This window comes from Mugil cephalus, chromosome 15 (assembly GCF_022458985.1).
Source record: "Mugil cephalus isolate CIBA_MC_2020 chromosome 15, CIBA_Mcephalus_1.1, whole genome shotgun sequence".
Lineage (NCBI taxonomy): Eukaryota > Metazoa > Chordata > Actinopteri > Mugiliformes > Mugilidae > Mugil > Mugil cephalus.
The window spans coordinates 20355693-20380074 of NC_061784.1; the positions used below are offsets into that span (position 1 = coordinate 20355693).

At 41.8% G+C, this 24382-nt stretch overlaps 3 protein-coding genes across 3 annotated transcripts in view; 1 reads left to right on the forward strand and 2 right to left on the reverse strand.

Moving 5' to 3' along the window:
- jade2 (jade family PHD finger 2) overlaps window positions 1-1498 on the reverse strand; it is a 191524-nt gene extending 190026 nt beyond the window's left edge. The window contains exon 1 of the mRNA XM_047606951.1: window positions 573-1498. The gene's annotated coding sequence lies outside the window, so the exon portion shown is untranslated. The remainder of the gene's footprint in view (window positions 1-572) is intronic.
- An 11520-nt stretch (window positions 1499-13018) lies between these two features.
- cdkn2aipnl (CDKN2A interacting protein N-terminal like) lies at window positions 13019-14861 on the forward strand. The gene is made up of 3 exons (XM_047607083.1): window positions 13019-13266; window positions 14393-14498; window positions 14583-14861. The coding sequence occupies exons 1-3, from the start codon at window positions 13055-13057 to the stop codon at window positions 14589-14591; spliced, it is 327 nt and encodes a 108-aa protein (XP_047463039.1). The 5' UTR covers window positions 13019-13054; the 3' UTR covers window positions 14592-14861.
- Window positions 14862-16638: 1777 nt separating this feature from the next.
- ube2b (ubiquitin-conjugating enzyme E2B (RAD6 homolog)) lies at window positions 16639-23998 on the reverse strand. The gene is made up of 6 exons (XM_047607082.1): window positions 23800-23998; window positions 19361-19441; window positions 18679-18704; window positions 17775-17864; window positions 16975-17063; window positions 16639-16881 (listed from the first exon to the last, which is right to left on the reverse strand). Exons 1-6 carry the CDS (start codon window positions 23841-23843, stop codon window positions 16753-16755), a joined length of 459 nt encoding a protein of 152 aa, XP_047463038.1. The 5' UTR covers window positions 23844-23998; the 3' UTR covers window positions 16639-16752.
- Between the last annotated feature and the right edge of the window lie 384 nt (window positions 23999-24382).

A 24382-nucleotide genomic window follows, 5' to 3' on the forward strand; every position in this document is an offset into this window, starting at 1 on the left:
CGTCCGCGCACGCAAGTTCAAAACTCACATTCCTCGCCACACTGCTGCACGATCGGCCCATTTGTTGCAATTTAAGAATAAATAATTAAATAAATAAAAAATAAACCCCAACTCGGACTCTCTCCAGCAACCAGCTCGCAGACTCCATTCCCACCGGGGCTCAGCCGTTCACGTTGCGTTTAAAGTCAAGTTTACCCGGCTCATTTCATTTCCCCGCGTGCACGAGCTATGCTTTAAAAAAAAAATAATAAAACAACAACAACAAAAAAAAAATGCATTTGCATTCTCTTTACTGCAGCGTGTTAAAACGCACACCCGTCCCCGCATGCACGGCTCGGTCGGGCCGACGCTGTGCGCGCCCCTACCCGCGGACTGTGACTGACAAGCCCGCTGCAAAAGTGCGTACGGAGCCGCTGCCCTGCTGCTGGCCTAGCGCTGGTACACAGCACTAGCAGCAGCAGCAGCAGCAGCAGCAGCACCGCCACCAGCAAAGCGGACTTCAGGCAGAGGTCCTGGCTGCAACACTTGGACTTTTTCACATTTTCATCCGTAAATCAGCAGTGTTTATTTACCTCGATTGCAGTCAGCTTCGGGTACGGAGACGTCCTCAGTCCTGGACGGCGTGCGATTCCCAGAGATTAGGAGATCATTGGGAGCCAGGCACATGTAGTTTTAACAGCGCAAGGGTTTAGGACTGATTCGGTTTGCCCACTCTGCGCCCTGGCAGGCTGCAGCTAAACAGCTCCGACTCTCGGTCCACGTTGGGTGACAGGACTGTCCCTCTTCCCCTGGCTTCTCTCCCCCCCTCCCCTCCCCTCTCCCCTTCCCTCGCGGTGCGCGTTGACAGCGCGTCAGCTCCGCAAAAGAACGACGAGTCCAAACGTGAAATAAAATCCAAAAGTGGCAGCCGCACGGGGATTAGGGCTCTGCGAGTGAAAAAACAAACACAGCGGTGCCTCCTCTGCTCCTGCTACCGTTCACTGCGTAGCGGGCTGCGAGGTGCGCACCACATACCGCTCACGGGAAAGCATGTCGCATTTTGCAAAAGCAGCCCAAACGTGGTGTCAAAATCCGACTGTTTTCCTTCCCAGTGCCAGCGGTACGGGGAGGACCGAGAGGCAGCAGCGGCAGAACGAGGAGGAGGAGGGGTTAAAAGAAAAGGAGAAAAAGGGTGCTTTAATTCCAAACGATGAGTCAGAAAAGATTGCGAGCCTGTTTCGCAACGTCCCTCCTTCTAAAATAAAACCCAGCGCTCTCCTCGTCTTCACTTGCTCCGCTTCCACTCCTCTGACCGGGGTGCGCGCACACTCTCTGCACAAACGCACAGGCGGGTCTCGTCTTGCAATCTCTCCTCCCCACCTCCGGGTTGGGAAAAAAATAAAAATAAAGACAAGACAGAGGGAAATTCGGCTCTTATCGTCAGCTTGAAAACTCTTTTGGCGCCATATTTATGGCGTACTTTCAATTCACTGTTACCGCAAACTGCACTTCCTTCTCCGACAAACGCAAGATGACTGCGCCTCGGAGAGGAGAGGACGGGGATTGAACCTTCACCTGCCAATTCTCTGCCAGTGATAGCAGGCTCAGTTTGAGTCAACAAATAAATAAATAAATAAATCAACGTTGAAATGGACAAAAAATAAAAAATGCTGCATCTGTGGAGAATAATATTATATTCTAGGGGAATATTTATAAATGGAGGACTTCATCATTCAGTGCACAATACATGTGTTAAGCAGCAAATTAAGATTTATTTGCACTGAGAATAAATTCACTTAAATACAAATGAACGCTGCAAATTGTTCCAAAATGTGACACGGTGTGCCTCCCTTAAACCCTCTAATAATAAGCTCATTTTGGAAAAGCAAATTACCTAAGTCATCTTCTGTTTCCTGTGACTGACGTGAATTTGGATGGACTTGAAAATAATAGTACTTTTCCCTAATTTCCAAGGGCTTAATTCTCACCATCACCATTAAACTGCTGTCAAAATAAGTGTTAAGCCGGGGCTTCATTTTAAAGTGAGGCGCCCGTGGCTGCACTTTACAGTAAGTGATAATATCTCTCCACCAGTGATTGATTTGCACACAGCAATCCGAAGGGAACGGCTGGCAAGTAAATTACCTTCCTTCACATTTTCTCTAAAATCTATATTTAAAGGGGAAGAGGGTGTTTGATCAATGCGTAATCTACTACCGTCCACAGTTTAAATCACTGTCTGGTGTCGAGCAGGCCTGCATCTTCTCGCTCTCTCTTTAAAAGTCAGGAGTTATCACAAAACAGATCGTTCATTTATGAAAAGCTTAATTAAGTGTGTGCCCCCCACCCCCCCTCCCTCCCTGCGGCGACAGACAGTGGATCCCCTCAGCTGTAATTTCTCTTGACTCAGATTCTGGATCTGAAATGTCTGGTCAATACACGCAGAAGCGGAGCCAGGAGGCACCGTGAAATTAAGGTCATTCAGATGAACAAATGGGGCAATTCCACTTTTTATGAAACGCCCGCGAGGTCGCGTGCACGCGCAGCGTACGTACAGGCAAGAAAGTCAGGTGCAAAAATGCAAATTCAAGCTGTATCCGGTGTCACTCCGAAAGAGGAGACACGAGAGGAGGGGGGGAGAGACCGGGATGCTGTTTTGCACAAAGTGAAACGAGGCGGTGAAGGACACAGAGGAGGGATTTCTCTGGCACGCATTCAAATGCAACACCAGCATCCCACAATTTCTTTTTCTTTTTTTTTTATCTGCAGGTAGGTAGCTGCTGTTAGCGTCCCCCCAGAGGAAACAGCCTGTGGCCCTCCTCTTCACAGTTGTTTTAATGTGCACTAATGTAATTTCCTGGCTGATGAGATGCACGTTGTTTATTCAGGGAGCAGATCCGTGCAGATCTAGGTCAGATGGTAGTTGTAGTTTGGTTAATCTGCAGGGCTGCTCCGCATGGGAGGGGTTTACAGCTGCAGAGGCTTTACCTAATTTACAGTTAGGTAATACTAAGCCCTCGCATTTTGGGAGGTTGGTGTTAGTTGCTAATGAGACAGTTTGGGCCTCAGAAAGTTAAGATCAAGTCAGGTTAAAGGTCAGGATCAGATATATTCAAGTTCATTGTGTATATCTGACCCTGACCTTTATTCTTCCTCTAAATTATTTTAATCTGGAAGTCGAATTTATGTTGTTTTTTTTTTCGTGCTTTGTCGTCTTGTACCACTGAGCATTGAGTCAAATTCCTTGTATGCGCACACACACTTGGCCAATAAAGCTGATTCTGATACTTTGGAGTAAATTCATGGTTCTTATTTTGACAACATGTGGACAATATTACCAGGGAGGCATTAAAAAAAAAAAATCATCCTGCAGTACTAAAAGTCTCAGAGAGCTATATTCAGCGTCAACAAGAACAAGGAGTCCTGCACCAGATGGTATGGCCCCCACAGACTGAGACATCGAGTCAGCCTGGGATTACAAAAGAGACACCTGCTATCTACCTCAAAAAAAAAAAAACTCTGCACCAGTTGGAACGTTCTCCGGATGATCCCTTTTGATGCTTTTACTGACACACAACGTGCAGGACTTACCAGTTTTGGATTAAAGTATTGATACTGAAGGATTCTCCAGTGACCCAACGTGAACATAACAAGACTCTATATTGTGATTTTCACTCTGACTACAGTTGTGCAGATATTCATATGTAGCACACCATACCTAAACATCTAAGTCAATCATGTGCTACTTATAAAGAGACTAATATCCTGCAGGGGAAGATGTGCTGTGATGCTTTATTTATAACGTGCTAAATGCGTAATGGCAGGAAAAAAAAAAAACAAGCAACAACTCTTGTTTGTTTCTTCTTAATCAATTAAAGACACAAAGATTCCCATTTCTCATATTTAATTGTTTTCATCACCTCTGGGACTCTGGGTTTCATTTGGCATGAATTACACCCGTCAAGTTAATTAGTTTCAAAAGTTTTGTCTTCTTTTCTTCTTCTGTTACTCATGACTCATGTACACAAAACTTACACACGCTGTTCAGCATCAACCAACATTATACACATTTTTTTCTTTTTCCGTGACATAAATTGCATTCGATTTTATTCCAGGAAATAAGATAAGTGTGGATACGGGGGTGACATTATTCCGCCCCGAAAAGCGGAGATGGACTCAGATACTGTGGAGCTGCCCTGTATCGTGGCCCCGGTATTAATGTCAGCTGCAATTAGGTCAAAAGATGAGTATATATCTTCTTTTTTTAAAAAAAAAAAAAACACTGGGTCAGGATTTAGGACCTGAAATAGCTAGCAGGGCCCTACTGTTCCAGCATCACTACATGTCAAGAGCACTAGTTTTTAATTAGTCTGGGTCCCAGGGTGACGGGCTACATTTATCACTCGGGTCCCAAGCCTAAAATGTTGAAGCACCCCTCCTTTGTGGGGAGCTAAAGTCAACGCAATGTCAAGCGTAGCCTAAATCTCACAGCCCTGCCCCAAAGTACCAGGCATGTTTTTACTGATATATGGATTCATATAGACTGAAAATCCTCAATATTCTAAAAATTAATTTGCACGGAATTACAGAAGGAGCCAAAAGGTCAATCTAAAAACACGTTTATTTACTTCTGCATTTTTAGATCTAGACAGGACTCTCGCACTTGTAGCGTCGAGAAGGAGATCCTTTTCAAAATGAGGGACGAATGTGCATTCATCTGCCACAAGTATGGGTGCGAACAGGAAATAACACTAACAGGAAGTACACAAAGTACAGAACAAGAAGAATCGAGATGCGATCTGCGTTATGTAATGTCATTTGTATAAGTATGTAGCTGAAGCTAGAGGAGGCGGTTTTTTTGTCTGGGGGACAGGGCGAGAGACATCATGCTTGCATGAAGGTTCAGGCTGTAGCTGCATGTCCCCAGTCAGTCAGTCAGTCAGTCAGACAGTCAGTCAGTCATGTTGCTGCAACATTACTCTGCCTTTCCTAGGTTCGATTTTCTATTTGATTTTTAGTCATGCCTCATTTACGACTGCATACATCGCCTCGACGCTCACATTGTGCTGTCTACTGTAAGGTTTATTAGAATTAGAGTGTCCGCCCCGTCCATCCACCGGCCACTGAAAGTTACTGTCTTCTCTTCCAGGACTTAAACTAACCAGCTCATTAGGAAACTAACTAACACTTCCTCAAATAACAGAGAGAGCTATTAGGTCAACCTTGTTTTCATTTTTGAGGCTGTGGTTTGTGTTCTCATGACGCACGTTTCTATTATTTTGGCAGCCACATTTCAGCCAGTGGTCTAAGCTAGGGCATAGGTCTTCAACAGGGGGGTACGCGACACCTAGGGGGTCCGTGGAGGTACTGCAGGGAGGTCGCACCATCTTTGGTTGACTTTTTTTTTTTTTGACATTTTCACCCGCAAATTTAAATTTCTAGTTTTTTTATTTACGAATTTTTAGTAAAGGGATAAACGGAGGCAGAAGACGTCATCTTTCACTCATTCACTCATTCAATGACACACCTTCACACTGAGCGCCACATCAGCCCTGTCAATCAGCGGCTCCTGTCCACAGTAGGCCCCGCCCCTATTGCTGCTGAGCCAATCACGAGGCCACATATTACACGATGACTCTGTCAGAGTGTAATATCATATTCAGTCCCCAATATTAGCAGAAGGGAAGCTAACAGTGCAGCTAGCTCCCATCAGCCAACTACTGAGGCAAAAATTGCTCGGTGATTCAGTAGCCATGTTTACATGGAGACGTTTTTCTTATTCCTATTGAAAGTTTCAGGTCAGATGTTTACATGTGAAGTGATCTATTCTGATCTGATGTTTACATGTAGCTCTACTTCAGACACGGGCAGATCGATGAAAACATCACGTGACTGATCTCTTGGCTAATCAGCAGTAGCTGCTATTCTTTTCACACTTTTATTATTAAAGCAACAGCTTGATTCGTAATGTTTGTGGGGTCATATCCTCTGTAGCTGTTGAAGCTATTTGCTATCGTGTTAGCAGCCGGTCTTCAAAGTTTCCAGGGGTTCTGAATTTGTTCCACGCTTCGGCCCATCCCATCTCCTCTCCAATTCATTTTTGATGGACCTTTTCAAACAGTTCAATATTTCTATTTTTTCTGCCATCTAAGCTTGCGATAATAGTTCTTTCAGAGTTTCAGTTGAGGAAACGTCACTCAAACGTCACTGCACATTTACGTCCAGACAGAGCATGCTCAGACAGAACAGAGCCTGACTTCTTTCCGATTCAACGTTTACGTGATTTCAGATCGGTTTGGGAAAAGGAATGTTCTACCCCTGTGAAGCTGTTTATTCCAGCTGAGGTGTTTATATGGAGCATTTTCATTCGGTTTGGGCTTCTAAACTGTTTGTAAATGGAATATATGGCTCCGTGTGAACCCAGCTACTGTCCCTATTACATTTAGTTATGTTTAAAGTAATCAAATCTGCCAATTATTTTCTTTATCTCTCAGACTACTCTTGCACATAAAAAAAAAAATAAAAAATGAAAAATAACATCCTGCATGCACATCCTTCAAATTGAACATTATCCATGAAAAGGAGGACTCAATACAGGATTGTTACATTTGAATGTATAGCTCTCACTAGTGTACCTATTGTTTTTACAAGTTTGGGAGTCATGAAATAAATTAAAAGTATTTGAAATGAGGCCATCTGGTGTGTTCACTGCCCACTGTGTAAACCCCATTATTGATAACTCATCTGCAAGTGTTTTTTTCCTTCACTCTGGCTGTTTTAGCCACGAAGCTCCTGTTAAATGGTTATAATAATAATAATATAATAAATCAGCACAAGGTCTGGTTAATAGTTGAGTAGAAATCGTAATCAAGTGGTTAAAATACTCACAGCTACAGCGATGCCGCTTTCCCACCTCCTCACAGACAAAAGTATTAATGCCTACATTTGCAGATGTCATTTGTTGCTGCCACCACTGCGGCTTCTCTCGGTCTAAAACGCGGACGCACGGGGAGAAAAACGAGCAAAGGAGGCTGACTCCGAGTCGGAAACCAGTTGCAGAGTAAAGTGAGCTATCCCCGAGTTAAAGCGTGAAAGTGAATGAATATTTAATGTCCTACTTATGATTAATTTCTGAGCCGAGTGCAACATTTGAAGGTTGACTCAACGAATACCCCGATGAACACATATTATCCTGCACTGTTTGCATATGCGAATAATAATCGAGCAAACGTCTTTCCTCGGGGTGTGTTAATTCTATCTCACTGGGGCACCCGCCCCCCCTCGTCTCCTCCCGCCCTCCCTCCTTCTCCCTCTGAACGGTGACTGAAAGAGCTACCTGTTGTCTGCCTGCTTCCCACTCCTAGTTTTCTCCTGAGTAAGCATACATTAGGTGACTCATCAGGAACGGCTGTCTGCCAGAGCTCCCTGGAACAGAGTGTATTATTTCAGCATCAGTGTATATTTCAGGCTGAGAAGGGAGGGAATGGTGGATGGGGGGGGGTGGAGGAGGAGGGTGCGAGGCCATAAACCTAATGGGTTAGTTCACTCAATAAAGCAGCGACTTGTATGACTTGGAAACTGCCCAAACTAAAACATGCCCAGGAGCGAAGCCGGTGGTTTTTCTGTGGGAATTTGAGACGAGGAGGAAAAAAAAAAAGAAAAGAAAAAAAGAAAAACTGGGGCCACACGCTTTGACTTGGTTACAAGTCACGGATCTACTGTGGTCGTTTGATTTACGCGCACACGCCGATCAGCCACAACATTATGACCACCGACAGGTGAAGGGAAAACATTTAAACCGTCTTGCGACAATTCAGTGATCTGCCGGGAAACTTCTGGACCTGGCATCTATTCATGTCGATGTTACTTAGACATGTAGCCCCCACCTAGACTACACCAGACACCCCCCACCCCATAGCAATGACACTCCTTGACAGCAAGATGCAGCAAGACACAGGCGCACACACTGCACTCTAAAAAGTGTTTATACTACTACTTTTCTTATTCAAGTCAAAGTGTGTGAGTTTGGTTTCTTTAGGTTTTGTGCACCTGACGTTTATTCAGATTTTTTGAGCTTTGAGCCGTTAAACCGCCATTTTCTCTTATCGTTGCACGGCAGACTTCAAGGCTCGCAGTAGCAACACACTATGATCACACCTACCACCAGAAGACCACATCGGGGGCCACTCCTTAGTTTCCTAAGAACAGGAAACTGAGACTGCAGTTCACACAGGTTCACCAACACTTGTCTGCCACAGCCTACCTGAGTATTGTTGCTGACCATGTCCATCCCTTTATGACCACAGTGAACCATCTTCTGACGGCTACTTCCAGCAGGATAATGCACCATGTCACAAAGCTCATATCATCTGGAACATGACAATGAGTTCACTGTACTCCAGTGGCCTCCACAGTCACCAGATCTCAATCCAATATTTCACCTTTGGGATGTGGTGGAACGGGAGATTGGCATCTTAGATGTGCAGCCGATAAATCTGCAGCAACTGTGTGATGCTATCATGTCAATATGGAGCAAAATCTCTGAGGAATGTTTCCAACAACTTGTTGAAAGTATGACACCAAGAATTAAGGCAGTAAGGAAGGCAAAGGGGGATCAACTCGTTTACTAGCAAGGTGTACCTAATAAAGTGGCTGGCGAGTGTATATCTCTGAGTTTCTGAGGTGTTTTGATTTTTCTGGGTGTTAATAGCTTTTCATTTCTTGATTTCTTGTTGAACGTGAAGCACTTTGTTGCAAATGCCTTTATGGTGCTACTTAAATCAAATGGACTTGGTCATAATGATACCGCTAATACGCACACCTCGCATGTGTTTGTTCATTTAAAAAAAAAACTCACCGAGATGTTTTGTGGATCCATGTGGGCGCATATCTGCAGGGAGAAGATCCACGCTTTGTTCTGTCGCGTCGGAGCGTGAAACGCTCCACTCGGAGCACCGGGAGAACGCGGCCTGTCGAGAACAAGCTTCGTAACCACTCACAGTAAACTGACACGGCGTGGAAATAGAATTACAGCGTTCAGAGGTCCGCGTAAAACGGCATGAAGACAAAACGCGTGGAGAAAAAAAAACGAGGCAAAGAGGGAGAGAGTGTCAAGAAGCATTTGTCAGCTTAGTTACTGAGAGGATAAAGCCAACAGAAACAGTGGAGGCTGCAGCTTGACTCATTCATCATTAGCTTTTATTTTATTGGTTGAACAGATGTTGAAATTTTGGTTAACCCAAGAAACCCAGTAGAACAGTTTACTTGGAGCAAACGGGCCGTTTAAATCTGCCACGAGGAACATGAGACACGCTGCTTCCATTTCAGGTTATTGATTTAAAGTTAACAGAGGCATCGCGCAAAGTCTTTATGAAAGTCAAGTCCTGGTGGGTTCACTGCTCACCTCATTAGTGGATCTCTGAAGGCAGGACGGTCCTTCTGTCGGCTCTCGACATTATTTCATCTTTGCACGCTGCGAAATGAATTTCAGATGTCTGGACAACCGGGTGATTATTTGCAAGAGTCTGGACTCACCATGTGCAATAATTTCCCGCTGTGCAACACCCCATATTCAGTGTTTTTATAGAGCAACAACTCAGAACACAGGTTCACTTATACATATATATATTTCTTATATTTTGTATTGCCTATAATTGCCTACTTACTCTTGCTTATTCTTATTGCCCACATTGTTCTTTGTTCTGAACATTGGTACACTTTATGTCAATAAAGTCTGATTCTGATTCTCATGCTTTTGCATTTTATTTTCAGCCTATCTAAAAAAATAAATGTCTTAAAAGTATATTTCTTGAACCATTCTTCTCAGTAAATTGCACATGTAAAGTTTTCATTTAGCTTATCTTCTGCCAGGTTACATAGATCCATGCAGAGCTAGTAGTTTATGTAAAAGCAGCCTATGTTCATTCATTTCCTTTTACTATTTAAAGCTTTTTATATTATTATTTTTTACAAGAATGAGCCCTTTATTCTGTTCCTTTTACACGTGCCTGTAATCATCTGTTTCTCCGGTGAAACTAAATCAGTGACAGATCAGTGAGCTGGTCCCTCTCCTTCCCCGTCTGTCTCTCTGTGCCCCTCTGACTTCACGTTGTGTTGCCTTCCTCCAGAATCCCTCTGCATATCAATGACTACATGTCAAAACAAGCCCCAAATCCTCCAGCGTGTGTGTGTGTGTGTGTGTGAGCGAGAGTGAGAAGGGATGGGAGAAGAATCTTTGCAGGGCACATATCAGTGGAAAGAGGAGAAAGGGAGCCTGCATGACTGCCCATAAGCCTCTTTTACACAGACTGCAGGTTAAAAGTCCAGTGTTTCTCTCTGATCGTTCCTGGCAGGCTGGTCAAGTGTAAAAAAAAAAAAAAAAGGAGAGATTTCACTCATGAAATAGGAAGAAGGAGAAGGCAGAAACATTACACCGCACACTTCCAGATCTGTGAATTTTACATCCTCTGGCAGAGAACGATAACAGGAGAGAAGCTGTTTGAAGGAGAAGAAGAAGCCCGAGATGCTTGAAGCTGAGTTGGCCGACCTGGAATGCACAGCAACCGAACGTGGTTATATTTGAGGCCTACTTGACATAGACAGTAGGACAAGAGCAGGTGTAGCTGACATTAAAGATGGCCGCAGTTCCTTTGGACCCTGGTGTCAGTGCCGGGTGCTTTTACAAGTCAAAATCTCTGCTGTGAGACACATACGTTCATGCTTTTATGCATCACCTCAACATGCAGCGGTGGAAAAGTGTTATCAGACCCCTTAAACTTTTACACAATCTCAGATATTATCATGAAATATTAGTGGTTCAAAAGGTGTGGCTGCATTAGACGGACACAAACAAATACAAATTATATTTATTATGACAGCTTCACTATGTCAGTTCTCGACATCGTCGGTATCAAAGCCAACAAAAAACAGAGAATGTGTTGGAAAACTGAACAAAAAATAAATAAACCATCACATCATCTAGTTAATATTTAGTGCTCCTGCCATTAGCACGCAGCAGAGCTGTAATCCTGGCTGGCGTGTTCCGTGTCTTTCGCGGTGTCGAGGGCTAATCTTGTCCCATTCTTCTTGAATTACTGCTTTTTATTCTTCTAAATTCTTTGGTTTGCGCTTTGAAACAGACCTTTCGATGATCCACCACAGATTTTTAATGTCAGGATGTGGATACTGTGCTCCTGCAGCCAGGTTCTACTGGCCCTGGATGACCAACACCAGCAGCACTCATGCATCCACAAACCATGATACTGCCTCCACCATTTTTGACAGTAGGTTACTGTACATGCTGGAGATATTCTGCGTATCCTCACATTAGCAGGAGGACGATAGAGTTGTAAACTGGACTCATCTGACCACAGAGTCTTCTTCCAGTTCCTCTCATTGATCAGGAGCTTCTTAACAGCCTTGTGGGACCTTGACCCATGACCTAAAAGTCAACCAAGTGGAACACTGGACACCAGTTGGATTTGACCGCTGCTGTTCCTGTTCCTGTTCCTGTGTCATTTGGTGGTTTTCCCTGCACATGCTGATCAGGATGAGGTCATTTCTTGCTGAAGAAACTCTTGGACTCCCAGATCTTGGTTTGGCTTCCGAGCTGTTGGTTCGTCCTGTATTTCTGCAGAGTGGATCCAACTGCTGAAGGAATGCATCTGCACTTCCTGGTGATCTGGCTGCAGCTGTACCCTTCCTGGCTGAGAATCTGTATCTTCAGGCTTGTTTCCTGCGTTAGGTTCCTTGTTTTAGCCATTTTTTTTGTCTGAAGATCTTTCAAATGTACTGATTTTATATAGACACGAAGCACAGAGACAGAAAAAATGTGTCTTTAAATCAAAAGCACGGCCCTCGTTAGTGGATCGCTGGAACCAAAATGACCCATTATTCTATAACAATTATGGAAACAATCAATTTTAAATTTATAGAAGAGTGCAATAATAATGCAATATTTCACAAATGCAGCGTGTTATTGTTCAATTTACACAGACTATGCACAAAACATTTAGTCGAAAAATCATATTTTCATCTGTAAACACCTGGATGTAGTCTTACAGGAGACAGCCTTCGTTATTTGCATTGCACCCACATATGACGTAGAAATGTTAGATTCCTTCCCTGTGTTGTACGAGGTCAAACAAAAAAGAGGAAATAATATATGTGGCAGGTTTGGTTAAAGTTGATTCTAAGTTATAACCAGAAAACAGCTTCTATCCACAGGTCATCAGGCTACGAAATCACTGAATGACTGCATGTAAAGAAAATATCATCTCATTCACACATTTTGGTGACAGTGTGACATTTGCACATATATTATTTGCACATTCCGAATGTCCCACCACTATAATTGCCCATCGTATATTGACTGCACGCTACCCTTTACTTCCTTTATTTAAGTTTATTTTAGTTGTGTGAAGGGAACCCGCAAAGTATGAATGTCATTGTATAGCTTTGCTGTATACATGGCAACAAACTTCTTGAATATTGAATAGTTAATATAATGTCACCATACGCAAATGACACATTTATCAACAGATTTGTTCTGCAGCGGATCACAAGACAAAAGTGCACAAGGTAGAAAACCTGATCAAACTTTAAGGTTGTAGTTTACTAATTTATGCTTACCAACTTCTCTAGTTTGATATGACACGAAGATTGAACAAATTCTATCAGTAGTAACAAGCTACGACGTCACTAATTAGCAAGTAGTCGATTGAAAACATTGGGATTTCATTGTTTGCAGTCCTGTTTTTGCATTTATATTTTGTTACACACTGGCGACTTGATTGTAACATACAGTAAAATAATCTGTGTCCATAAATGAGAAAATAAAAATAAAAAAAGAAACTTCTTCCTGTTCAAAGATGATGCTTAGTTTTTCTTAGGTCCAACTAATCCCAAACATCTTAGAGGAAAATAAAAAAATGCATTGCAAACAAAAGCTCTGGTCTCTGGAGGATATAATTTGAGGCGCCACTAGGTGTCGCTCTTGGCCGAAGAACTCTTTTCAAGACCAGCTTGGAAGACAGGACGGAAGTTACCTTTGTTGCCTCTACCACAAGGAAGCAAGATGTCTGCCCTGGACGTGGACGATTTTCTTCAACAAAACAGAGCCGTGGCTGACCAGGTGGAGGCTTATCGAGGTTACTGGGAGAGTGACAAACACTGGGAGCCGAGGAGGGAGTTCATCCTGCGGAACATGAACGAATTCGAGGACGAGCAGCTGGACCAACTTCTGTCCCTGTCCATGGTCTGGGCCAACAACGTCTTCCTCGGCTGTCGGTATGTAAACACAGCGTGTTTTCATTCCTCTAGTGCAAAACGAGTCCGTTTTGTTGGACTGGTTTTAAAATGCACTCCCTCCTAAATAGGCTTTAAAAAAAAAATCCAGTTTATGGTCTAATGCTACCTTTCTTTAGCATGTAGCTTTGCCGTAACAAATCGTTATGCATTTGCCAAATTCATCAATAAATCCACACAACGTACGTATTTAGTCTAATATTCACTCGGAAATCGTTAGATATTAAATTAAAAATGTATAAATCCCAATTCTGTGGAACTTCCACACGCTTTCGTGATTGATGTCTTCTTCATTTTTTGTTCAGCTGCGTAAATGACTCACTGCTGCCCCCTGTGTCCGCCAAGAGGCCGACAACAGAATTACCCTAAAGATCTATGATGAGGTTTTTCATTATTAGTGTTATTATTATTATTATTATTATTATTAGTATTATTAGTATAAGTGTGCCTTAAAAACAGTAGTTGGACACCCATAATAAACACTGCTGTTAGAATATTTTTTCATTTTTTTCTTATTACATGGACACTACAGGCCAAAAGTTTGGAAGCAACTTCAAATCTCTGTTTACAATGCCTTTCTTAAAAACAAACAAACAAAAAAAACAACATGAGATGTATTTTGGGATGTACTTACTGCATGGTCAGACTCTCACCATTTCCCTCAATTTACCTTTATCCATGTCACCAGAATACTGCAGAATAAATGTCGGCAAAAGAAAAGAAGGGCTTAGTTTTAGGGTCGAAAAGATTTGCAAGAGTCACAGCTTTAATGCACAAGTAAAAAAACAAAAACTGTTTGCATTATTTACTTCAACTTTTTTGACTTTTGAGAGTCTACATACAAATATCCCTTGTGGAACAAATGCCTCACATATGCCATGTTGTGTATATATATATATATATATATATATATATATATCAACACAAATGGCAATATATTTAAGTTCAGCTAATTAAGAGTTTAGACGTGAAAGGACAGTTCAAACTAAAATAAAAAAAAGTGCAGAGGTATAAAATGTGCTCTGACATGTAGTGGAGTGAAGCTGAAAAATAACCATGGATAGTAAATTAGAGTCTTAATTTGGACGTCTTTCTTGATTCGTGGCAGGTATAGCACAGAGCTCCTGGAAAAGGTGAAAGAAATGGCTGAAGGCATCGTGGTGGAAGACGCACCGGTCTTCAAAACGAGAGACGAGATTATGAAGAGCCAACAGGTACGATGAGTGACGACGCTCGGATACAGATGTTTGTGTGGTGACTGAGATTATTCATGTGTGTGTGTTTTTGTTCTGTCGCAGAATCGATGACCAGAACAGTCTCACTCGGATTACGGACTCAGCTGTTACTCCAAATCAGGATCTGCTTTTAAGAACTTTTCTATGGTTTTTAATGGATTTGGAAGGAACACAAACATCAAAAAGTGTTTAGTTTTTTTATGATAAGTAGGAAGTTTTAAAGTGTATAGAGATTCATACATTTCTTACCATCATTTTTACGTGTACTTGTTTTTATTGTGTAAATTTAGATACAAGATGTGTCTGTCTGAAGCAGAATAAACGACTTGTGTTTTCTTCGTGTGGGGTTGCATTATGTGTTTTTTTCCCATGAGTAGAATATATTTATATACGAGTATGGATTGTAGCATAAAACCGTCTTTGAAAACGACTTTCCTGCCATGTTTATGGTTTCTATCTCGCATTTATATACCTAAGCTCATTAGTGGCCTAAACTAACAGGCTGAAAAATGTCCTCGCATTAATCAATGTCATCGTTTCACCCACCACGGGAGCCTATTATTGGCTAGATTGAGCAGTAGTGTGTGTTACTGTGTGTGTTAATGAAGGAATATAAAAAAAAAATATAACAAGTAGGATGATATACTGGAGGAAAGAATTCACACACAGCCACAATAAACCCATGTCAAAGTCTGAAAAATGTGTTTTATTATGTTTATACAGCATATTGTAATAAGTATACATTTGTTTTAATTCACAAAATTTTTTTATAACACATCCCTTCTGCTTCATTAGGTGAAATAAGTCACGAGCCACGATATGACCTTTACCGTCTAAGAAAAGAGGAATCCTGCTTCATGATGACTGATTAGTTAGTTGGAGGCAGGGCAGAGTTTAGTCGTGATTTATGGTTTCGTTTTAACTGGATGTTTTTAAATTGATCGGAGGATCCAGGACAAATAAAAGTAGGGAGACGTACGCAGGCATGGAAACAACTTGAGTCTTCGGGAAATCAACTGTCACACTGCACAGGTGTTGTTATTAACTTCCCCCCCTCCGGTTTAGCGCAAAAAGAAAAAGGCGTTTTATCCTGTGCTTGTTAATTTGTATGTGACGCGCGTCACGGGCAACAAAGCATTCGAGAGCCAAAGACGTTCTGTGGCGAGAGGAAAAAACATGTGGGCACAAGAGAAAAGGAGAAAGACAATTCATTTTCCTTCCATTATTACACAACCACTGAAGGTTTATTCTAGGAAACGAGCAGCCGAGGAGAACGTGATGTAGAAGTGCAGTCCGGTCTGTTTTTGTCATTTTTATTACACCTACTCGAATAATGAAAACGATCCACGAGTCCCCCTTCCATCACATTTCACACAACTTTCATTACATTTAATAATAGGGAACGGCCGGTGTTTTCTGTTTAGTTTCTCACAGCGTCATCTTCCACCTTCTTCTAAAATTACAAAGTTTGGAGAGAGACAGCGAGCCAGAGGAGTCGTGATTCATCGGCGCAGGAGAGACTTGGCACTGCTGCAGCCCGTGACGTCTGCCAGCACGAACCTACAGCGAGGCTTAAAATAAACAGAGGTATGCAGGAACAGACCGGGGGATTGTTCTTTTTTTCCTCCTTTATCAGCTATATCTGCGGCCGACGTGAAGAATAACGATGCCGCAGACGACCGGAGGCCATTTTCAGGGGCTCTTTCAAAATATTTGGTCATCAGTGTGCCCTTTTCCCAAACAGCCAAGTTGTGTGCGCACCAGCTGACGATACAACAACAACGACAAGAAGAAGAAGAAGAAGGGGGGAAAAAAAAAAAAAAATAAAAGAAAAGGAATAAGGGTCTGGAAAACTCAAACACTAACAGCATCAATCCAACCCAATAACAAAGATATATTACAAATTCTGTTAGCAATAACTTATTTCACATCATGCAATAAAAAAAAGTAAAATTAAAGGACAAGAAACACAAATATAAGATTGATTTTCTTTTCTTGCCCCTCTCTCGTTTTCCTAAAATGTGTTGGCAAGCAAGTTATAATGTCCATTCTGGTTTGGTTGGTTGTCTTTTTTTTTTTTTTCAGGGTGGCACTTGAGTTCTTCTGATATAGTTGCTGGTTTTTTTTTGTTTGTTTTGTTTTTTTTTAATTCTTGATGACGTAAAAATGAAAGACTGAAGTACTCAGAATGACGAAGAGAGGTGGGTGGGGAGAAGAGCGGTGGGAGTTTTTTTTAGACGTCCACCCAGCTCTGCTCCACGATGGCCGTCACCCTCTTCTCGTACTCCCGCTTGTTTTCCTGATAGAGCTGTGCGGCCTGGCTGTTGGCTGGGCTGTTGGGATTTGGCTCGTCCAGCAACGACTGCGGAGGGTGGAAAAGAAAAGTGTTTAGGAGCCGGGATTTAAACGAGATCCATCGTACTTTAATTGGAAAAAGAACTGAAACTAAACAGACCTGGATGGAGGTGAGTATGGACGACACATCATATGTGGGGCTCCAGCGATTCTGAAGGATGTCTAAACATATACTGCCATCAGCGTAAACTGGTAAACACACAGAAAACAAGGCGGCTTGTTACCTCTATGTGCATGTAAATGAATGAAGCAGTTTTAAGCTAAAGCGCGAATTCGCTTCGTTGCCATAACAACAGTCGATCAAACAAACTCGCAACAAAACTTGTAGGATAATAATTGACAACAATAATAACAATAAATAGATTAACTGCAGCTCCGCATTAACGTACCAAATTAATTTAGCTATGGACTGGAAGAGGAGAGCACTAACGAGGAACCTAAGAATGACCTGCATATTTAGTTCATGAGAGATGGTTTATTTATTCCACGTATGGGAAATATTCTCGTCACAGTAGCGTGGAATTAGACAAGAATATATCCAAAAAATAAATAAAAATACAAGGAAAATAGAAATATAGAGATATTCTGTATATACAGTGGGGAAAGGTAGTTAAAAATGGTAAATATAATATAATCGCTAATAATAAAATGTAGACAGTCAGGTAGTAGTTTGGTGACTAAACTCTAATTATATAACAAAAAAATATTAATAATAATTTTTACAATGTATTAGCCAATTTTAATGAATGCTTTTTAAACGTTACACCTCAACAGGGCCTTGGTCACCTTCTTCTAAGTTTGCTATATAAAAAAAATAAATGTTTTATATTAAAAAAAAAAATACACATACACTATAAATCTAACTAATCATTAAATGTGGCTGCTGGACGTGGTTCTTACCATTTGGGTGAAACATTCTGGACACAAATCGAACTGTGGGAGGCTTGTTTGGATACTCCTCTGAAAACTCTATCAGAAGCTTAAATGTTCCTGCAGAGACGAGAGAGGGAGGGAAGGAGGGAGGGAAGGAGGGAGGGAGGGAGGTGAACACAAGGGATTTTGTAAGGAGAATACAGATGTGAGTGATCGAGGAGGTCGGGGAAAGTGAAAGAAACTATTACGCTGCTGAACGTGTCATGGTTCGACTGGAAAGAAAAGCGAGCAGAGAGAAGCCCGACGACTAACGAGAGGAAACAACGAACCCTGAATCAGCAGTTCTCACATCTGGCCTAATTAAGAGCACGAAAAGGTGTGTGCACATGTTCACAGAGTATAAACAAATCAATAAACAGTTTAAAGCCGCTACTCTGACATCAACTTACTGCCTGCATATATCAGCTCTGCGTTGTGTATTTATTTGTTTCTTTTTTTGCATTAATGTTTTAAATATGCAGCACTGATTATAGATTTTTAATCAAGATCTAAAGAGCTGCTTTAAGAAATTAGCTTTGGCTATAAGCACATCTACCACCCATCATTTCTTATAGTGTAACACCAAGAAAACTGTTATAACTTATGTCAACTTTGCATGTTTAAATGCAGCATTTTTCAGTAGACGTCACAGTTTATTTTGGGTTATTTTAAGGGAAGTCTAATTAGAATGGAGAAGTTGAACCTGCATCGACTTTTTTTTAAAGATGCTATCAACCCAGCAAAGCAAGCCAGAATTCTGCACCATCGCCACGTGATTGGTGCAGGAAAAATCTAAAACGATCCCCCGTCGCCGTCCAAGACAAAAGTCAAATTAAATCCAGAGCCTGGATAAACACGAGGCTGCATGTGTTTAAAATAAATCAGAACTTACCATCTTCAAATGGCGTTCCCACCGGCCTGCAGAGAGGGAGGGAGAGAGAAATCAGATTATTACCACGTTCCAAAATAAAAAAAACAACCTTTTCTTGTCCAGAGTATAACCATTACAACGTAACCCTCAAGGACGACGCAGAGTTTTTATTTACTCTGTAACTTCACATCCACGCAGTCTAAGAGGTAAGGGGCCAATTAAAACAGCTGCCTTGACTTTTTCTGGCAGCTTTCCCTCTGGATTAGGCGAGGATCTATTATCAAGTCTATTTTTATAAACACGAGCATTTCTCTGGTTTGTTCTTGTTACACTTTTCTTGCTCTTAGTTGAGTTTTCAGAGACTTTTCACTGCGCTTTCTCCTTTTAAGTATGCAAAAAGTACATTTGTGTGAGTCGCTATCTTTACTCTCTTAATTACACTTCCTCGTCCCATCAGCTGTAGCTTCATCTTCCAGCTCGCTCCTCCATCAGCCTCCCGCCGTGACCCTACATGCTCATTTTCCAGACTCCTCTGTGCAACATCCAGGGCTGCAATCATTTTTTTTTTTTGTTCCTTAAAACAGGAGGACGCGGAGAACGAGAACACGACGGGGTGGGTTGCAGGATCCGTGCATCACAATCACGGCGGCACAGTAAAGACGACGGGGCGGAGTTGGATTTAGTTGGATTTAGCATGACTCACCCAAAAATAACAGCGTTCCAAAGCATGATGTTGTTCTCCGACGGCGCTCCGCTCACACCGGTAGGGGGATCTTCTTGAAGTCTGGGCACAGAGAGGGAAAGGAGATATTAGGACAAGAAAAAAAATAAATAAATAAAAGACAAAAGACGAGCAGATGACAGCTGCAAGAAAGGGGCAGTGAAGACAGAAACAAGAAGAGTACAGAGGAAGGCAGAGGAACAAAGGAAAGTGAGAGGAGGGACAGGAGCAGATGAAAAAGCATAAAGAAAAAGAAAGGGAAGCCTGAGACTGAGAGACGAGGACGGGTAAGAGTGCGAGGATTTTTAATTAACACCTTGACTGCAGGATAATTATCAGTCAAAACACAAACCACTGGATCAACGTGACTTTAAATAGACAGCCGGGCTCTCGGGGATCAACGACGCACTGTGCATCCTGCTGTCACCTGTCAGTTAGAATCAGAAGTACTTCTGTACTTCTGTAAGTCTGAAGCTCACACATACCCACTGGTGGCGCTTTCCACTGTGGACACGGGTCAGTGTGGCTGGTCTGGAGCTGTTTAGCCCCCCGTTTAAAATAAACACCGATGCACCGCGACACCTTTTTATCAGAACGAGCGGTAACTTTTTGAGCGGTCGGCGCTACATTGACTCATCCGTTGGATCAGTCCACACCTTCTGCTCAGCCTTCACTCCACACGTCTCACGTCTCTCAAATCCTTCCACCTGTCCGATTCTGAGCTTCCCTCTGCCTCCAGATACGGAGCATTCACCGAGTAAATAACAGGTAATAAACAGCCTGGTTTATAAAGGAAAAAGTACCATAGATGCTGCTGCAGCGACATTTGAATAAAAAGATCTGTAGGCAGAAGTGGTAACACACACAGGGAGAAATGTCACCTCTTTTTCTTTTTTTTGGGACTGACGTCCACTGACAAATTTATGAATCACCGCTTTAATAACTGTTAACATCGTTTGGCAGGTTAGAAATCCAGACATGTTGGTTTCCCCGCTGTGACGATTAAATGCTTAAAAATAGGGCCGATACTCGGCTCCGTAATGACACCAGTGCTGACGTAAACGATAGTAACCAGAAAGAAAAGTAACGCAGGTTTTCGGTGCCGCTGAATGTTTAATTAGCGTCCCCTTGGCTCTATTTCTGCACCGACGCTACACGTGACGTCGGTTTTTCACCTGCACGGATGGAGGTGAACCTCCAGGACGCCTCAGGCCACGCGTTTGTCAAAAAGTTTGGCTGCACTTCACCTCAAAAGACGCAGACTCTGCAACATGCAACAAGTGCTCCAAGGCGATATTGTGCAAGGGAGGCAACACCTGGAATTATCTGATGACACATAGCTTTTTATTTTATTTTTTTTAAAGCAGAGAAATGTACTGTTTTTGAAAGCCTGCGAGACCCCGAAAAGTTTAAAGTTGCTATGTGTTAAAAATGGAAAGTTGATTGAAAGTACTGTGAAATATTATGATTTTTTTTGGGCGTGTTCTCCATGTTCTGTATTGCTGCTGGTTTTGATACACTGCTGCTTTTATTACGATAGTTATGACAGTTTGTTGTGAATCTTATTTATATTGGTTAATTTATTTTTGTTATTTAAATTAATATTCTGTTCAACTTGCACGTCACAAAATGCCTTAAAATAATAATGATAGATGTTTCCCATCCTTTAAGTATCGGATAAAACCTTTTTCATCAATTCATCTGTTTGACAATTACCTACTTAGGAAGTAATGAAACCAGTTCACCAGTTTCTTTCACATTTAAGATAGATTGTTGTAATTTTACATGATGATTGGCGTCTACTTTTAAATACATTTTTTAGATTAATTTAGAAGAATCGTCCTAATGTTTTTATTTTTTTCCCCACTAAGTGATTCATCAGACAAACACAAAAATAAATAAATAAATAAATAATCACAACTTGATTAAATCAGAGCTGAAAATAATGATTAGGTGAGGTTTGCACGAAGAAAACTCCCCAGAGCCGTTTGACAGAAACGATCCCTGCGAAGCGCAGTACAATGGTGTCGTGGAAACAGCTGCCTAGCAACAAAGGCGTCAACAAATCAAAACACACCTTTCCAGTTTATTAAACTGACGATCAATTGATACGCAACCACAATAAAAAAAAGCAGGGCGTCGAAAATGAGGCGAGCTTCCTGGAATTTACCCTGTCGCATTCAAGGTCTCGCGTCAGATCACCACCAAACGCATGTAGGCCAAGTCCAGGAATCACCACAGACTATTTAGGCCTACAATCCTATGCCTAGTGGAAAAGCTGGTTTAATAAGAGCTTACAGCTATAAAACAAGGTAGGCTGATTTGTGTGCGTGTGCAGATCCACGTTCATGTCCCTCGCCGCAGACGGACCCTCTGCAATTAACCTCATTTGCGGTAATCTGCCCGAGCTCCGCGTTATTGGACGGATGCTCCGTTCAACTCGTCTGGTAGTTATTTCGTTTTACTTGGGAACTGGGGACTGCTAACTGAGGAGAGAAAGTTACGTGTACGGCAATAAGGAAATAAAGTTGCGTGTCATGGAAAGTACCAAACATGCTGTGGTGCTTACTTACATAATGTGAGGATTGCAGTTTTACACGAACAGAAACTGAGTCTTGAATATCTCGATTTGGGATTCTTGACCGAACAAAACAAGAAATCTTAATGTAATAAGTATTTTCTGTAATTTAGCAAATAAATATCATCATCTTGGACCAAGAATAACTTCTGTTACTAATAACCAATAATAACCTTTAGCCAAGGAAAGCCTTCAGGTCAACTCCCTGTACATGCAGGTATGCCAAAACAAAAGCCATTGAGCTCCATTTAAGAGGCTTCACCTTGCATTCAAATGGTTTTCTTTTTTGTTCTAATTAACTGCTGGAGAGTTTGGGTTTCTATTTTGGTCTAATTGCCTTTGTTTAAGATATACTTGACCTAATCAAGACGCACGGCATGCAACTTACTTGCCTACTGTGTGCTAGATGAGATCTAACTCGATAACAAAGCCGAAACAGAATATTCTGAGAAGCGATAAGGCTGAATAATGAAGGTATTTACGTGTAAAGATGACGGATTTTGGTTTCACACTGCAAACCACTTCTGAAAATATCTTTGAAGAAGAAGGCGTGGGGCTTTATTTGAGATATTATGACGAAATTCTTCACCAAATAATAATAATAATAATAATTTAGGCTGCAAGAAATACTAGTGTCACAGTTATATTACAGATCCAAAACGCTTCAGCTTCAAGGGTTGACTTGCAACTGATTTTAAGAAATAACCACACATGACCGAATCCAATCGGCAAAACCTAGATGTGGATACACATGTCGATTCAAAGCATTGTGCCTTTTTTTCCTTGGCTCAGTGTCACAGTTTACCACCTGGGGACTGACACAGCAGAGTAGAGTTACAGTGACACCTTATCTGCCCTGCTTTAACGGCTGTTCTTAGTAGAATAGCTTAGCATCTTTTTTTTTTTCCACTGACAGGTGTGTGTGTGTGTGTGTGTGTGAATAACACACAGGCACATACATAGTATGGGGTGCCATATGGAGCAAGGTAACAGATTGTGGATGGCAGGTATTACCAGCAGGCCCGTGGCCAGGTGTGATCCACCCAGGAAGCCAGGACGTTATTCTTTGCGTTTCTATCACCATTTGCACAAGAAAAAAAGATGCAGAGTTCAATGTAAACAACGCCTGAAATAAAGGCGAAATGAAAAGGTGACAGGGACATGTCTGTGTGTGCTAAAAGATGGGGCAACACCTGACCCCAAACCCCCTCTTAGTTGTGCAACACCTGCAAGCCACGTTGCTGCCAAAGGGGATTTGAGAAGAGCATGCTGGGGTGGTTGTTTGAATTATTCTGCCTATTTAACAGCGCCATTTAAACCCGGAGCATGCAGACTGTGCGGTATAATAAAAGGGGGAAATCCTGTCACATTTAGCTTCTAATCTGGTTCCAGTTAAGCCAAGACAAATGGGTGTTTTGTCCCGTCCAACACGGCTTTATATCTGGGCAGATTTCGCATACCACTGTGAAGCTCAGATTAATTAAGCCAGCGTTCCCTCCAGCAAACAAACAAACAAGCAAACAAACTGGTCAGGAAGAACAGGAGAAAAAATAAACGACAAGCGTTATTCACTGGGTCCAAAAACACTGCATAACACAAGACTACCTTCTTCTGAGAGCCAAAAAATAACAATCAAAGGATCCGTTTGAGGTTTTGTTGACATATGAGACGAGGGCTGTCGAGAAAAACGTCCCTATGTGTTACTTTCTTCACAATAACTCCTGTCTGGCTCAATATTACACACACAGTATTGTTAGCACCAAGCGGCTAACGCTAAGCTAACGTTAGCCGCATACACACACACACACACACAGAGAGAGAGAAGAAGAAATGACTGCGGTACCTTTTAAAATCTCTCATAAGCCGTCTCCTCGCCGGGGTCGACATATTGAAAATGTGTATTTATATATAGATATATATATATACAAACAAAAAAAAAAAACCTAAACCAGGACCATAAGCCGAAAACTATCCGAAACCAAATCCGGTGTTTCTTCCGCTTGAAGCTCTTTTCTTCTTCTCCCAAAACAACTGGCTAGCTAGCTATTTATGGTGACGTAGAGGCCAACAGAGGTACAACCCCTTTTATGTCAGTCGATGTCGAGGTAGAAATGTTTATTGTAAAAACTGCATTTCTACTGCTTTATGCTAAGGGACACACCCAATTGTGCTTTATATCGCACTGTAACTGAAAACTATAATGCTAACAAACCTGCAGAGAGGCACTGGAAAACAAATTCCTGGATATTTAGTCTCAGTGATTTCTGACATGTACACTACATTGCAGTAATACTGTGTTATATATTATTAAATCCATTTATTGTGTGCATTTTTAAATTAACACACATTTTAACCACATTTTTGCTAATGTCTTCAAAGCAGGACTTCCTAGTGTAACTGGGAAAAGTCCCATTGAGACTAGAAAT

Coding starts and splice junctions, on each gene's coding strand:
- ube2b (XM_047607082.1), bottom strand. CDS start 23,843: ATGTCGACCCCGGCGAGGAGACGGCTTATGAGAGATTTTAAAAG. Junction 18,705..19,360: donor TGGAACGCTGTTATTTTTGG/GTGAGTCATGCT, acceptor CCCTCTCTGCAG/GCCGGTGGGAACGCCATTTG. Junction 17,064..17,774: donor CAGAATGTTTCACCCAAATG/GTAAGAACCACG, acceptor TGTGTTTACCAG/TTTACGCTGATGGCAGTATA.
- cdkn2aipnl (XM_047607083.1), top strand. CDS start 13,055: ATGTCTGCCCTGGACGTGGACGATTTTCTTCAACAAAACAGAGCCGTG. Junction 13,267..14,392: donor AACGTCTTCCTCGGCTGTCG/GTATGTAAACAC, acceptor GATTCGTGGCAG/GTATAGCACAGAGCTCCTGG.